We start from the raw sequence: 16864 nt of genomic DNA on the forward strand, positions 1-16864 counted from the left end.
GATCCATGTGTGTTAGCTAGGTCCCCATAACAAAGTCCTACTGATGATACACTATTCAGTTTTCCTGAGGCCGAAGTCAGAGTTGACAGGGTCCGGGGGCCTAGAACCTCTGTAGTTTTTCTGGCCTATGGATGCTCTCTTCCCTCTATGTCATCCTTCTGTGTATCTGTGTCTGAATTGCCTCCTCCTTTGTATTGTATTTTTTGGGACAGAGTCTCACTGTGTAGCCTTGGGTGGCCTGAACTCACTACATAGGCCATGCTGGTTTCCAGCTTCTGCCAACTGAATGCCGGAGACGAGAGGTGTGTGCCACTGCACCTGACTCTAATGTCCTCTTCTTGTAAGGAAACATACATGCACAGTGAACAAAGGGCCACCCCCAAATATCACTTAACCTTGGTTCCCTCTTCCAAAAGACTATTTATAGATGTGTCATTTATAGAAGGGCCTGGAGGCAAGAGTTGGGGAGAACACCATTCAACCTCCACCCCTGCCCCACCCTGCCCTCTAATACGGACATGACAAGAAACAGATGCTGCTGGAGCTGGTTGAGAAACAGAACACGAGGACACTGGGCTGTGTCCAGAAAGCAAGGCGCCATAGCAGTTTAGGAGTGCTGTCAGACGAGAGGGAACTGCTGCCAGGTCGTCCTCCTGCTTGAGACTCTCCTGAGGTATACATGGCTGGTCACACTGTGCGCTGAACAGGACACACTGTGCGCTGAACAGGAGAGCTTCCCAACAGCCACGGCTCTGCTTTAGGTCACAGCTGTTTCAATCAGCTCACAGAGAACCCTACCAGTGCCGTGAGGTCTGCTGCGGGTATGAACTTTACTTTCCTTATATGTTTTACTCCTTTGATCCTTTTGGATTTTTAAAAAAGAAATAAAATGCAAGTGTTATTCTCTGTATGGAAGAATATTTTTAAAGAAAGACGTCACAGGGAGGCGCGGTAGATGACAACTGTAATGGAAGCACTTGGGGCGCTGAGGCAGCCAGGATATAAAGACAGATTTTAAAAGATATAGATAGATAGATGGCAGATAAAATAAAGATGATAGATAGATAGATGATAGATAGATAGATGAACTGAAAGAAGAGCGTTCTGTCTGTGACCTCCAGGGATCAAGACACATGCCTTTGGAAAGACTACGCTGTAGGAAGGTCTCACTTCAGCCCAGTCTGAGCGCTTTTCTCCCTCTGCTTGTAGTTATGAAGACAGCCTGCCAAGACGCAGGGTCTGTGGGTGGCCCAGGGAGTTGCTTAGCCTCTGCTCACCAAGACTCCTATCATGAGCAGGGGATCAAGGCTCAAGCCAGTGAGCTGAGATCAGAAACTCTGCTGTCCCTGGATTCTTTGAACAGGGAAGTGAATGGTCCAGGAATACACCAGAGAGGGGTAGAAAGCTGTGCCAACTCTCCAGAGTGTCCTCAGGCTCAGCTGGGGAGGGGTGGAGGGTGGGAGACAGCCACTCACAGAACACAAGTTCGTTCTTAGACTATAAAAGAAACCCATGAACTGGGGGACTGAGACCGGGATGGGGGTGTGGAGGCCAGATGATCAAGAACTCTCATGAGAGACTCTAGCAGTCTCATGAGGAATGGGAACCCAGTAGGCATCCTGACTAGAGTTGTCACTAACCCCACTGAGAAGCCAGCCACACAGTGCCTTCAGGTTTACTGTCAACTAAGAGGCCAGTTGGTGCTCTCTGCATAATTTGCCTCTGTGTGTGTGTGTGTGTGTGTGTGTGTGTGTGTGTGTGCGCATGCTCGCGCAAGTGTCTATGTGTGAGAGAGTGTGTTTGTTTGTGTGCATGTGTTGGTTGTGTCTTAGCAGCTGTATATAAGTGTGTAGCATGTCTCTGTGTGTGTGTGTGTGTGTGTGTGTGTGTGTGTGTGTGTGTGTGTGTGTGTGTGAAAACATGTCTGTGGATATGGGAATATGTGTGCTCTTTCCCTTTGTGGAAATGATACACTTTAACTCATTACTAAGGTCCCTGACCACCTTCCTCTTAGACTTAACAGGTTTCACCAGGCAATCTCACCACATGGCATGGAAAAGACAAAGTAGCTGTGTGGCTACCCACTCCCTCCCTACACTGGACCACGCTTGGCCCGGCTGGCTCAGCAGACAGCTTAGAGATCTGCAGGACAGTACACTGAAAAGCAAGGCTGTGTTGGAAGGAATCTGTAAACTGTTGGCAGTCTCACTAGACATGGCCACACTACCACCATCTACTGGGACCATAGTCTAGTTAAAACATCTTATTTCAGTATTATTGTAGAATCACGAAGAGTCTTGAGGAAAATCTACATTTGGTGCTGGAGGGATGGCTTGACAGTCAACAGCACTGGACACTCTGTCACAGGGTTGGGTTCATTTTTCAGGACCCACATGGCAGTTCATAATTGTGCCCTCTGTGGGCACACATGTGGTACACGGACATGCACACATCCACACATATAAAAATAAAACAATAATTTTTAAAAGTTTGTATTTGAAGAAATGCATTTGTCTTCAGCATAGATGAGGCCCAGTAATTACTTGGGGAATGAATAAGCAAATTCTTTTTATTTTTATTTAAATGTTGACCTTTTGAGTACTGCAGCTTAGGCTACTCAGAAACTTACTATGTAGCTCAGGCTGGTCTCTAGCTTTGCTCTAGCTTTGCTCAGTCTTACATAAACAGTTTTGTCTTCCACTGGTCTGCAACTGGGAACTCTGGCTTTCTCCTAGCAGGGATCATCACTGCTAGGTACAGGACAAAGCTAAGCACCTGGTGGCCGTGTACCTGGCTTCTAGGACCTCACACAACTTGGAAAGTGGCCCTGTTTTCCAATGATAGCTGTGCATATCATTTTTCCATATGTTCAAAACTTAATAGGTTTGAAAAGTAGCAGAGTATTTTTATGAGAAACCTAATAGCAGTGCCAATTTGATACGTAATAATGAGGAAAAGATACACACTTTGGCAAATTTAGAAGTCAAGTTCAATTAGATGACTGCCTCCATGCAGAGATCATCAATGCTCTTCCACAGTATGATTTTTAAAATTCTCTTTTGTCACTGTTAAGCTGAAGATAACATCAATAATAATAATAATAAGAGGAGGAGGAGGAAGAGGAAGAAGAAGAGGAGGAGGAGGAGGAGGAGGAGGCGGCGGCGGCGGCAGCAGCAGCAGCAGCAGCAGCAGCAGCAGCAGCAGTAGTAGTAGTAGTAGTAGTAGTAGTCGTCGTCGTCGTCGTCGTCTGGGTGGGAAATTCCCTAGATCAGAGTGTTCTCATTTTGCTACTATCTTTCAACTCCCTAAGAACACATGTTACTGGTAGGTACCCTCATACTCCAATGATGAGGACAGAAAACACTTGCAAAAATGGCCTTTCAAATCAGAAGGGCTTGTTTCCGTCATTCAGATTGTAAGAAATAGATTTTTTTAAAGGCAAGGATACTGTAGTGACTGCTGGGCTTGTGTAGCCCACAGACCTACCTGTACAAACAGGAAGTTTGTGGAATCTTGAAACATCAGTAATGAGAATTTTGTGATGCTCCAGCTGCTTTTTAAATATAGTACCAGAAAAGGGCTCTTATTGGTTTGTTCCAGAAGTGACTAAGTTTTTTCCCTGCTGTGTACAATACTGGAAATCCATCAGCTTTTATTATTTCTCATCAAAATGAATTCCTTTAGAATAGTAATCATATTGTCTTATAAAACCAAACAGTTGATGTAATTTGCATATTAAATGAAGGAGTGTTATACAACAAACTCATAGCAGTCAATTAACACAAAGGCTAATTATATGATTCATCAGCCTACAAGAATTTCTGGATCCAAGCCTAAGTGAGGTAAGATGCAGTAACTTTCGAATCTAAATTTTGACTTTTAACCAATATCAGTGATGATTCCATTCTTTTCAGATGAAAAGTTACCTGTTAGACTGCATCTAGAGTTTGCTGTAAAACACTAATAATTGCTACTTTAACCAACCCTCAAGAAAGGAAAATCTTTGCAACAATATGAAATTACCAACCACTAAGCAGGTTAAATGTCACCTTCATGTCTGAAGGAAAACTACAAAACAAGCATGAAGATGAATGAAGTTTATTGGCCAGATGAATGAAGTCAGGCTGTGATGGCAAAGAGGGACCCATCACAACCCACAACCAGTATCTGCATGTCCATTGTGCTATGATATAATTGTATTCCTGCCTGGTCATGATAGCTATCAAGCAAGAAATTTGCTACAAGATTAACAGAGACACAGTAATGAAAAAACATGGAGCATGCTGTAATTGGCTGTTATTAAAGTGTAGTCATAGTGGTTTGTAACAAAACCTAGCTGCAAATTCATGGAGACATCCAAACCAGAATTTTCAGATAACTTTCCTTCAAAGTTGTGGTCTGGGTGCCTCCCAGCCCATCCCCTTGCTTACTTCCCAAGCCAGTGGTCAGGAGAAGTCTAAGGAGGCAGGAATGGATACCACATATGCCACATGTGATTTAGAGGTGCAGGAGGGCTTCAAAACTGGGAGACCTTGGGTTTACTTTGATTGTGGGTCCCCAAGATAGTGAGGAAAAGATCCCAGATCACTTGTACATTTCTAACATGCTATAGGAGTCCGGGTAAAACAGGAAGAAAACTGTTCCAGTAGCATGAACGGCTCTCTCCCTACACAGCAGTGGTGACAAAGGCCTGTTCCATTCATATTTTAATGAGGCCAGTATCTCTGAGACAGTCCTTGCCGGGGAGGCGAGGTTCCTGGAAGATCACAAAGGGAGTCGCTTTATTGACAAGTCCCATTCAAAACCTTCACTGTGTACAAAGAAAGACTTGGTTCTTATTCCACTTGTCTCACTACTTACTGCACTCTTAGAATCCAAACAATGGAGGGGGGGTCAATTATTCTATGAACAGTCTTTAAATATACCAAAGTTGGTTCAGTTGAGCACAATCATATTAATGTAATGTTAATACATGTATAAAGAGCTGAGATGAGAAACATCTTTTAAAAATATTTTCCAAATACACTGTGCTTGGGGATTTTAAGATCAAAATATGGAGACTCTTCAGTAAGATGACCTCAGCGCCCGTTAGATTGGGAGGGCTCCCTTTCCTTTTCTGGAGATGCTTATCTAGCATCTTGTAAGCCTTCACCAGCAACTGCTCCTGATTTTAAAGACTCCTGCAAAAGGCTAGCTAGCTAACACCATTCAAAAGCTGTCAATCTTCAGATTAAAAAAAAAAAAGCAAAAACAAAACCTGCAGAAATTCACACACAGGCACATGCACGATCACACACATATTTGTGCTAAAACAGAGCACACTGCCTCCCTGTCCAAAGGTGTAAGGTTATACTTTAAGACAACTCACTGTTAAGCCCACTGATGGTTTTAAAGTGAAGGACTGTTTTCAAAAAGTACAACCCAGGAGATTTTTCTTTTTATTAAGTAAAAGCTTTCAAAAGTAATCTGTAGAAACCTTTCATGATTTTGCCTCAAACTTAGAAGACTCAAACAGTCTTCTACACACAGCTTGGAGTATTAGGTCAACTTGAAAAGGGAGAGAAAAACAGAACAGTTTCTAGGGAGGTGAAGAACCGCTTCAGCTTTGTGTTGTGAGGACCTGATAAACCGAGTAGTCTTTCCAGGGTCCTCTTCCCTATGCTTGGGTGCACTTCCACCCAAGGCCCTGTCCCACCCCCACACATAGACTGCTTTTTTTGATGGGAGGAAAGGAGAGAGTGAATTTCTTAGTTGTTATTAAGTTTTTTATGAAAGGCACTGTGACTTAAAACCCTGCTTTGTGGACAACTATAAACTGATTCTTACATGTAACAGTTTAGGAAAGATGCTCAACACAGGGCTATCCCTGAAAATGCGGGCCCTCGTTGTATTAAAGGCCTGCTTTGAATATTAGCGTAAGGATTCGCCTTTGCGATCTCTTGCTTTTCCAAGTGATCCATCCGAATTTACGGAGTGTCCATCAGCTCTCCGATTTTCAGTTGTGTCAGTAAACCTGTGAATTTCTTCTTTGCAACTTATAAAGCTTGAAAAGCACAAATAAAAATGCCTTGTGTATTTGAAAGTGCCACTGTAGAATCCTGGTTTGTATTTTTTTTTTAACTGTAGATATTTATTTTTAACTTAATGAATTTGGAAAAAAGAACTTGACACCTGCCGTGGAGTCTTCTCCTAGTTCGCAGACACATTTAACTAACTGCGGTTGGAAAGCCGGGGTCTTGAGAGTTCCAGGTGGCCACCTGGGCCGCAGAAGGTACGGAGCAGTGACCCAGCGTGTCCTCCCGCTCCGTTCCTGCGCTCCACGTAAAGTGCGCGCCTGGGGTCGGTTCTGAGTGGACGCTGGGGGCGGCGGCCGATCTGGGGGTGTTCCTCGCGGGCTCCGCCGTCCGTGCTTTCATATTAATTGCGGATCGGCTTTGCGGCCAGATGGCGGGGAAGCGCCCGGACCCTTTGTGCGCCCCGAGCGCGCCAGTGAATGTCGCACAGTCGTTGGCACCGGAAGGGTTCACACTGCGTGTGAAAGGGGACAAAGGGGGCTGGATATATCAACACTGCAGAAACCGAGTTCATTTGTCATGCAGCCCCTTTCAACGCAGTTGTCATGCAAACTTCCTTCTTTGATCAGCAGAGGGTGGAGAGAGAGAAAGCACGCAAAGCCTAGGGCCGGCTGGGCGCCCTTGGCGGCTCCACGCCCCTTCCGGAAGGAGCCGCGGGGACCTGGCCTCCTGCACCTTGACCCGTCTAGACGCCGCACGAGGTTTTGTCTCGGTTTCCAAGGGCGCGGGGTGCTCTTTGACCCGCGCCCGGGGCGGAGGTGGTGGCATGGAGCCCAGCGCACCCTGGCAGGTCCCGGAGGGAGAGGGGCGCCCGGGACGCGCGCCAGCTGTTCCCAGAGCAAGCCGGGGCCAATGAGGGGCGCTCCGGGGCCCGCTGCCCGTGACCACCTCGTTGTGGACCCCGCTTAGCTTCCTCGAGAAGTCCGGAAGGCGAGGGGGCAGTGCTACGCAGGATTCCCCACAGAACCGATGCGCTCTCGATGCCCCTTTCTCCTCCCATTTTCTGTGTTTCATCCTCTATTCAACAACTTTTAAAAATGGTATCTACAAGTACTACTTCTAGATTTTTCCCGTCTCTTAACTGTCCACTGTCAGGCACGTTATTTTCTGGCTAGAATTTAAGCTCGCTTTAAGCTGCATAAAGGACGATGCGGCTGCTTCCATTGAGAAGCCGTCCTTTCCACTTGTTCATTGGACCCGCGTGGGCGTGGGCAAGTGTCCTGGCTGGTTCTGTTCTTCTTGTAGGTTCCACTGGCTCAGTCCGAGGCGTTCCTCATCGACCTTTTGGATAAAGTGTGTGTGCGAATGAACGACTATCAGCTGGAGGACGACCCAGTGACCAAACAGAAGTATTTCAGGAGATATGCTCCGAGAAAGGGAGACAAAATATACAAAGAATATAAAAAGTTCTTCTTTTATTCCGATGCCTACAGACCTTTGAAATTCGCGGTAAGCCCCCATCTAAGAACCTGTTGGGGTCCCCTTTTCCTGACTGTAGCTACTCTTGAATTGTTGCTGAGCAGTGGACAGTCAGGCACATTCACAAGCCCTGGTGTCCTGTGCTGCCCCACTGCTTAAGTTTTCACTGAGCCCTTGGTTCCTTGGCTTGTGAGACATCTCAAGGGTTGTGGCGTCCTTCAGTGATCAGTGGGGAGGCTGAAGCGACTTTTATGGAAAGTGCCTTATGTCCCCTGTCCTGGGGACATGGACACCATTTGCACATTGCTTGTCTGTGTATTCTGCTGGTGTGGAGTGAGCTCAGCCTCTCTTGTTACCTAAGGAAGCAGGGGTTGTGTTTTCTAGTCTGAAATCCGAATGGAGGCCAAGAGTCGTTAGCAAATGTGTGTAGATGAATGTTGAAGCAGTGGTCCCCAAATCCTCTCTCCACTCCCACAGGCTTCTATGGGAGAGTGTTTCCTAGGGTTGAATCAAGTTTTGTATCTCAAGCTAGGCTACACCAAGGCTTTGGGTCGAGAGCTAAAGCTAGTTTTACAAAAAGTTGACCTCTGGGTGTGCCTCGCAAAAATACATTGCAATGTATTTCCCCTTAACGCTGTAGAATCATACAGTGATGGGCAGGCCTTGTTAAAAAATTTATTAAGTTCACACAGTGGCCAAAATGTCAGGCGTGCTTCAGCCCCAACATGGGGCTGTAGCTGACATTTGGAGATTTCATTTTAATTAAAAAGTGAGGGCAACGATTCAGGGCTAAAAGCCCAATGGAACCCGGATGCGGATGTGAATGTGTTTGTCTTTCACAGGTTTTAAATAAACACATTATAGTGGAATTTAAATATTTTAAATGCCATTTTAAAATCTTAGAGTCTTGCTTAATGAACTCAGAGATGGTTCACAAGCCTCCAGTGGTTGGCCGTCAGTAAGTAACCTCACAGTTCCAAAAACGGCCGCCTGGTAGTTCTTGAGAGACAATACTACACACAAAATTTAACACTTTCAGATCCCATAATAACTTTGTATCTGAAGTGTCAGGTTGTTTGTTTTTATTTTTTATTTGCTCTGGAAAGCAAACCCAAGATTTGGGCTAAGTTCCTTCCTAAAGAGTCTACAGAGAAACTTTCCTTAGCCAGCAAGGCAAGCACAGTGCTCTGGAGCTAAAGGGGTAGGTGCTGGGTTGTGAAGGTGGAGGAGCCTCAGTTGTTTCAAAATCTCAAACCACAAAGTGGATTACTATGTTCAATTGAAAGGACATTAAACATTTCTAGGAAGTGTGGTCTTTAAAATGCTGAGGCACAAGAAATAAAAGCTGTTACTCCCTGCTTTCTGCACTCCAGACTTTAGGAAGAGAAACAAACACAGCCAGCCATTTTCCTTCCTTCCTCCCTCCCTCCCTTCCTTTCCTCCTCCTCCTCCTCCTCCTCCTCCTCCTCCTCCTCCTCCTCCTCCTCCTCCTCCTCCTCCTCCTCCTCCTCCTCCTCCTCCTCCTCCTCCTCCTCCTCCGTCTTCTTTTAGATCTTGCAACAGTGTAATCATTTAGTTAAGTCTTAGGAAAACGATACGATTAGCATCCCTGGAAGAAGGTTACTCTTATGCAATGATGTATCAAACCAGGGGCAAAGGAAAATGGACCTCCTTGGTTACATGCTTTCCTGTGTTCAGCTACTAAAATGTCGTTAAGTCTGTGCTAATAAGGGGCCCTGCCCATGTGTCTCTGCTCACACGTGTTGCTATTGTGTTTCTGCAGTGCGAAGCCATTATTGAAAAGTATGAGGATGAAATATTCGAACTTATCGCCCAGGAGGCACACCATCTAGCTGATATGCTGTGCAGTGAAAAATCAGGTACTGTGTCTGATGTAACACTTGCTCCCAGCCTCACTTACTGGCTCTCACTCAGCCTTGCACAGCTCATCTGCACGGTAGCCTGGCTGTCTCACTGCCAGCCCAGTTCTATCACAGCCTTCTAGGGACCAGACCCCTGTGCCAGAAAGGAGAGCTACAGAAGCCTTCTCTGCTGCCTTTCCTTCTCTGTCTTTGTTTTGTTTTTGTTTTTGTTTTTTGTTTTTTTCCAAAGAATTTAGTCTTGACTTTACCATTGATTTTCAGAGCTGGGTGACCCCCAAAGTCATAGATGTTAGATTTTTGTATCCTGGCCCAGGAAAGAATGTACCTTTCATAGCTTAAGTATTTGTACTAACAACAAAAAGTGGGATTTTTATTTTGAAAGAAGAGTCATTAAGTTTGTTGCTTGTTTGGGTTGGGGGTCATTCGGATATTTTTTCCCAGGTTCTTTTCCCCTGACTCTCTTCATCTAAAAGGTTTTTCTGTCCCAACATGTTTAAATAATACTTGCTGTATATTTTTAGACACATGTATGCCCGCTTAGAAGCTAGGAAAATAACGAACAGGTTATCTACTATACGCCAAGCCCCTCCTCAGTGTTCTGTCTTCACACATGTTTATACAGAGATAAGCATGGGCTGAGTCTGTCGAGAAGCATTTCTCAGACATCCTTAGGAAAAAGAATGAGTTTATGTGAAGACGGTGGTTAACCTAGTATAGTGCTCTGTAAGCCATGTAGAAGCTTGAGATGGAATTCAGCAGAATACGTGCATGCCAATAACACGTCAAATATGGTACCCAAGTCCTTGAAGAAATATTATTGTGTGCTTGTAGCTGCATATTGATGTCATTTGAAGTTTCTAGATAAGAGGGCCTCAAATTTACTAACAAGATAGTCCAAGTTTTCTTACGCTGAGTAGACAATAATGTGGCCTTCTATTTAAAATCCCATTCCAGTGGGAGCTTATAGAAAAATTCAGGAAAATGATAGAGAAGATTGTCTAACAGCCTGAGGTATTTTACAGTTATTTATATAAATATAGATATTTATATAGGTATATAGTTATTTAATTACAGAGGTGTGACATAAGTTCATAGTCATACTTTCCAAAGAAAGGCTTTTTGAGGTATCTCAATCAGTTCGGCTAAGATAGGTGTATGGCAGATATTAATACATATACGGTGGGCAGGGTTTTAACTGTCTGCTAGTCTTCCTTGTAAACAACTGAACCAGCATAGTTACCTGTGACAGGCACCATAAATGATTACGTGAACACCCAAGCATTCCAGAAAGACCTGAGGGGGTGTTAGGCTCTGTCTCGGTGAGTCACTGCCTCTCAGTTAAGATTTTTGGGGAGGACTATTCCCAGGTTCAGTGATCTGACTCAGTTTTAGCACCCTTGCTCCAGTTTCTGTATAGGTGTTATTGGAAATAAAAATGGAGACTATAACTCTGGAGAATAAACCTGTGAGCTGCATAGAGTTGCTAATGTGAAAGCAGACACTAGATGACTCTGTGTTTGATTGCTTTTCAACTGTTCCGAGCAGCAGCTGGGCTATGCAGAGTCAAAGGCAGTGCTGTGGCCCAGCATGGTGGAGAGAGCTCTTTCAGACTGTACTCTTCACAGAGCATGTGAAGCTTACATGTGAAGCTTACATAGGTACAGAATCTTATATGTAAATCAAAAACTGTATTTAACAGAGACAAAGCTCCCTAGAAAGCTACCGTGAAAGCAAGGTAGAATACAGACTGACATAACTTATTGCTAGAAAAGAGTTAAAATAAAACCCACTAATAAAAATGTCTACCAGCCAAGTCTCTAGCTCTAGAAATGTCTATTCTCTAAATAATTTTTGTCTTCCTAATACCAATAGGTGAGTGTTTTCCCTATTCTCAAGATAGCATCTTGTATGTAACGTAATTGGTTAATGGACAATTACTTGTGCCTGCTCTCCAACACACACACACACACATACACACACGCACACGCACACGCACACACACACACACACAGAAAAAGAGAGAGAGAGAGAGAGAGCACTAACTTCAGCCACAGGGGCTCAGTTAACACCAAGTTAACAAATAAATTCTAATGACTGGAAGAGGGGCCAAGGCTGCTACTCCTGTTGCTACACATGGAATAGTTTCAGACACCCATGGCATGAAATGTGACTCTTTCATGTCACAAAAAATTCTTGAAGCCTTGATATGTCATCTACAATACAGTACGGTGGCCTTTCTACCAGAGCAAGGTACCAAGATTCACTGTCTTATGTTTCATTATAGCTTTGCTGCTGCCTTAGCTCAGCAAAGTAAACTATGTCTCAAGGCTATGTCTTGTATATACATGTGTATGTGGTGGTGGGATACGTGAGGGTAAGTTGCCATCCCGAGAACTGGAAGATTGTTTGTCCATTAGACACAGGGAGATCAATAATTACTTAGAAAATGGATGTGTTTATAACTAGAGATTTTTCTGGACACTTACTTTCTATATCTAACAAACACACTGCACATATGAGTTTTTCTTTGTCCCACTTTGTCTAGATTGTCTCCCTTGCTTTGTCGCAGAGCAGATGAAGCCAGTCTGGCTCTTCAACACATCAAGGCTCAGCCATTCACCCTCATGCGCTGAAGTGCGTAGCAGGGAGAATCTCATAACCACTGTAGAGAAGCTCTCACTGAGGGAGGGTGCTGCATGGATCCGTGGTGCCACTGTGGTGCCATGCACTAGGCAGAAGGACCCTGGGCTCACTCTTCTCATGTGTATGGCAGGGGAGTCAGGTTCACTCATCTTTTTGTCTTTTCATAGACAAAAGAAAAAGGGGTGGGAGAAGTGACTTCATGAGGTCTCCCCAGTGGCATCTTCTGGGCCAACCCCTGCATCTCCAGAGAGTCACTTTGATATCTTAAATCGATGACTAAAACAATGATATAATATAGATTATGACTCAAAAATATGACTGTGTCCATAAAGGTGGAGGGCATGAGGCTGTGGACTGTGAGTGGCTCCACTGTATCCTAGAGATGTAAGGGTCTACTTGGAAACATAAATAAATATATTCTATATTGATCACTCTGTGCTAATATCTAATCACAACCTTTAGAAACATATTAAGGGAACTCGTGGTGTAAGGTGGCAAGTATCTAGAAATGGCTAGCTGACATTTAAGTGAGCGAGAATCTTCAGTTTTGTCTGACTTCTCAACCCAAGAGAGGAGACTTAAAAAGACTATGGAGCTAAAGTAACCCACAACCTTTCTTAAATAGAACTGCTCCCCTTGCTTTCAAAAGGAAAGTAATGTGGAGCAAAGTAGCTGGTGCCTCCTGCGTTCCACACCAGCATCCGCACCCATTCTGACGTGAAGTGGCCCGCACACATCTTCCTTAAATGTTCCCAACCCCATGGAGCCCTCAGATGAGCAAGCATTTGCTCAAACAAGGTTGGAAGATGGGGTGAGAACAGCAGGGTTGGCCCATGAATCATTCTGGAAGCTGGGCTTGTGATCCAGGCAGGTGTTGGAAATGTGTTCCTTTCTAGTTTTCCACATATTTACATTTTTACTGAGAAAATCTTTAAAATATGCTGCCATGGAGAGAAAACGGCTCAGCGGCCTGGGATTTACTGGTTAGTGACACCGTTACTCTTTTTCAGATCTGTGTGGCACTCCTACAAACAGTCCTGAACCCGAGGTGTGAGAGGAGTGGAGTCAGCCTGACAGGTCACTGTGCACCTCCACATCGTGTGACTGCCGTGATAAGGAAGTTCATCTCCTGTCTGCTGTACTTGTCTCATGCGTGATATTGGTTTGAAAATCTCTTGCTTGGCATCGTGACAAACCCCAAGTCTTGTCTTAGGTGAAGAGAAGTTTATAAAACAGAATACCCCTTTGCATATTTGTATGGAAGCTGGGTTAGCAATAGAGCATTAAATCTAGCCATGGGAAGAGGGTGAAGTTATTTCTTGAAGTCAGTAGGGAATTAAGGGTGGGTCCAAGCAAATGCGCCTGACATGTCCATATACAGTTTGCAGTTTCAGAAGAACTCAGTTTGATTTCTCAAATTCTTGATCAGCCACAATTCAAGGCATTCAGTTGCAACTAATGCCATGGATTTGCTATTCTGGAAGGTTCTGTGTGGTGCTTTTAAAGCCACCCCTCTCAACTAGGAATGGGACTTACACATCTGGAAACTCTTATATTTTAGAACTTTATTCCTAAGATTAAATAGGACAAATAAAAGAGTGAATACTTCTCACAGTGGTTTCCTGGCCATGCCCTGAGTTCAGATGATTCTGAAGGGTGTCTCATAGTGGGTTTCAAAAGATGCGACACTCAGCACATTTTTGTCTTGCTTCAGTCTCTCTTGGTTGGTTTTTCCCTCATTGATCATAGTGTGTAGTTTTTCCTACTGGCTGACTTGTCTCTCTTCTATGGGACTTTTATTTATGTATTTATTGTTGGATGTGGAGGGAAATTCACCTTTACCACACTTACTGTAACAAAATGTAATAACAGTTTCTCCTGGGTGTTCTCATTGTCTCTGCTAAATTTGTATTCAGTGGAATTGAACTTTAATTATTCAGCATGTGTGGGTACAGGTTACACCTGTTTAATTAAAGAAATTGTCACCATTGTCATTGAAATTTGCATGAGTAATAGGCAAACATTTTACCAGAAGAGCTAAAATGGTTGTTTATAAAACCATCCAGAAATGACACTATTTAGATTATTCATTGGACACCTTGGCCAGAATAATTCTTATATTTGCTAGATTTTACCAAAATAAGAAAGATTTCTATTTTTTCCTTCCTCTTAGTCTTAAGTCTTAATGCCACTTGTTTTCTGGAAATCTGAGAAAACGTGTGCTTTAGCAATGTGTCTGTGGTCAGTTGTAGGCCCTCTGCGACCCTGAGATTCTGTGCTCCAAACGAACAAGGAAGAGGAGATACACGGTCAGGTGATGCTACCTCCCAGCAGGGAAGAAACAAAAAAGGGAGGGGGAGACGGGTCCCTGCACCTTATTTTTGTGATCCATAAGATTAACTCAGCATTTGAGGTAGGAAGTCTTTTTAGCATTGCCTTACTTGGGCTTTGTTAGGAAATGCACACTAGGGTCCCATTTCTTAAGATTTGTCCTTCTGGGAACAAAGCTGAGAAGGCCAACTGTAAGGTAGTTACTGATCTCAGACTGCTTTTCGCCTGCCGGGACCTCTGGGGCAGACAGATCCGCAGACACTCTGCTTTCCAAACCGTTCTGGATTTCTCACCAAACAGGGTCTTAAATCTGACCAGTGTTTTGGGTATCTCATGACTCATACTTTTTTGTAATTCTTTTTCATATCAAGTTTGCTGAGCTCATGTAAATGAAGGTAGCTACTGAGTTGCTGATTAAATCTTGGTTCGATTGAGAATTACCCAGAGCCACGGTCTCTCTGCCTGCCTCCTGTGGGATGCCTGCTTTTCTGGGAAGTAGCTATAGGAGAGAGGAAGCTGTGTGGGCCACCATTCCCCTGACTTTAAAATGACACCAAATAAAAAGTAAGATGAAAAGTCAGAGAGAACCACTCACCACTAAAAGCAAGCAAATGAAAGAGATGCCTAGGCCGCAAGCTGACATTTTCTTAAAATTAACAAAAATCAACCCAGATCTGAGTCAAAAAATTAATAATAACAACAATAACAACAGCATTAAGTTTCCTGGGAAGACAGGGTGAGTAATAAAAGTCAGGAAGAGGAAAAATGTGTTAGAGGCTGCAGGGAAACCATTCTTGAGCCTGTAATCGCACAATCCACACACCAAACTGGCCAAAGCAGGATGCTTACCTTGTTCTGCAAGTTGCTGTTTGCTTAGAACTGCTGAACCCACTTAACTGGAGAGCACAGAGTAGAACGGAGCCCAAGTCCCTACAGGAAACATCCACCCTTCCCGAGGCAAGTCCTAAGACAGCCAGAGCAGGGGCTCTGACACACGCTTCTTGGCTCCCGCAGTCTTTATTCTTACACATATTTCCATGTAACGATAACAAAAGTTTAACTGTGTATCACTCTTAAAATTCAGATTACGGTAGGATAGTGGGGGAAGTTAATCTTATACGTGTTTGTCAGTCTGCTCTTAAACTTGATACAAAGTTGTGAGCTGATCTTAGAAATGTTAAAGGCCAATCAGTAGAATGTGGCACCATTTGGTGCCTACATACAGTGAAGAACATTAAATTATTGCAATAAAACTATACTTGTAAGAGACCAGTGTGGTTTCTTTATGACTTCCTGACTGCAATATAATTCTCCTTATAAGTTTATTTGCTTCTAGACCAAGGGAAAAGGTGAATAGAAAAGATCAAATGCAATAAATAAAGCCAAAATATGGCCTGAGAATCACCTAGGAAAAGGTGCAGTAAATGGCATGGTGTCGCTGGAGTACTTGCTGCCTTGCCCCAGACATGTGTGAGGCGGGGCTTATGTCATGCTTTGTCATGGTCTGTCCTGCAGGTCTTTATATAATGTTGGTTAATCTACTTCCTGTTGCTTCTTCATCTCCGGCAGAAGGTTTGCCTTTGAAGGCAGTGTGTGGAGACAGTCTCACTCCTCTTCTTAATTCTCTGAGAAAGTCCAGAAGCGAGTGGAAGGCTGGGTGGTGGATAGATGCTTGGTAGATAGGTAAGTTGATGGTGGATGGGTGAGTGGATGGATGGATGGGTAGATAAATACATAAGTAGAAAAAACTTACATATAAAGGTTAAAACAGAGGGAAATTAATGAAATTGGGAGATGGGAAACATTTGGAGCGTTGATGATCTAGAAAGATCCTGGAGAAATGGTATCTGGAAATGTAAGTCCTTCCAGAAAACACACCTATACTTCTCATCTTGAAGAACTGTCTTCAAGGTCACTTCAGAAAGAGAAAAATACTTTAAATTACAACAGATATGATCCCGTCTCAACAGTAACATATCGGCAAAATATTTTCAAATATTAACTTGCTGAAAAACAAAAGTTCTGTGGAAGGTAGAATCTTATACTGTGCCAGGATCATGGAAGACAGATCTAAAACATCCTATCAGATCTTTTGTGTCCCCTAAACACAGCACAGAACAGAAGCCTAACCAGAATGACCCAGTGGATGGTCTTGCTCCCTCCGACCGCTGAGTGGGAATGAATGGAACCTGGGTGGTTGCACATTCCTTCCCAAAGAGCTGCTGGGTGAGCCGGAGTGAAGGGGATGCTCATCTCTCCAAGTCGGGGAATGAATGTCCAATGTCAGCCAATTGAGCATGGCTGCGACTCAGAGTCTACAAGTTAAGTGCTTGTTGCTAACTTTAAACGTCATGACAGCAAGGCTGGCACTTTAAGCAGCACAACGGACTCCTGGCATTTTCTGTGATGGTTTGCCTTAGCAGCTTTCAGAGTGAGTGGGAATTTCTCCACAGCGCATTGTCTGAAATCAGCAGATAAAGGGAGACTGTAATCCCAAAGTGACACTGCAGTAAC

At 43.9% G+C, this 16864-nt stretch overlaps 1 protein-coding gene across 3 annotated transcripts in view; it reads left to right on the forward strand.

Moving 5' to 3' along the window:
• Nucleotides 1-15619, forward strand: part of Cnpy1 (canopy FGF signaling regulator 1) — a 54919-nt gene extending 39300 nt beyond the window's left edge. Inside the window, 4 exon segments of one of the 3 annotated variants that reach the window (NM_001400959.1) lie at nt 6496-7114; nt 7320-7523; nt 9277-9373; nt 13030-15617. In NM_001400959.1, coding sequence (NP_001387888.1) covers nt 7380-7523; nt 9277-9373; nt 13030-13073 — 285 coding nt within the window. In that variant the 5' untranslated portion in view covers nt 6496-7114; nt 7320-7379 and the 3' untranslated portion in view covers nt 13074-15617. 3 annotated transcript variants of the gene reach the window in all.
• Nucleotides 15620-16864: the final 1245 nt, after the last annotated feature.

Source organism: Rattus norvegicus, chromosome 4 (genome assembly GCF_021556685.1).
Source record: "Rattus norvegicus strain SHRSP/BbbUtx chromosome 4, alternate assembly SHRSP_T2T, whole genome shotgun sequence".
Lineage (NCBI taxonomy): Eukaryota > Metazoa > Chordata > Mammalia > Rodentia > Muridae > Rattus > Rattus norvegicus.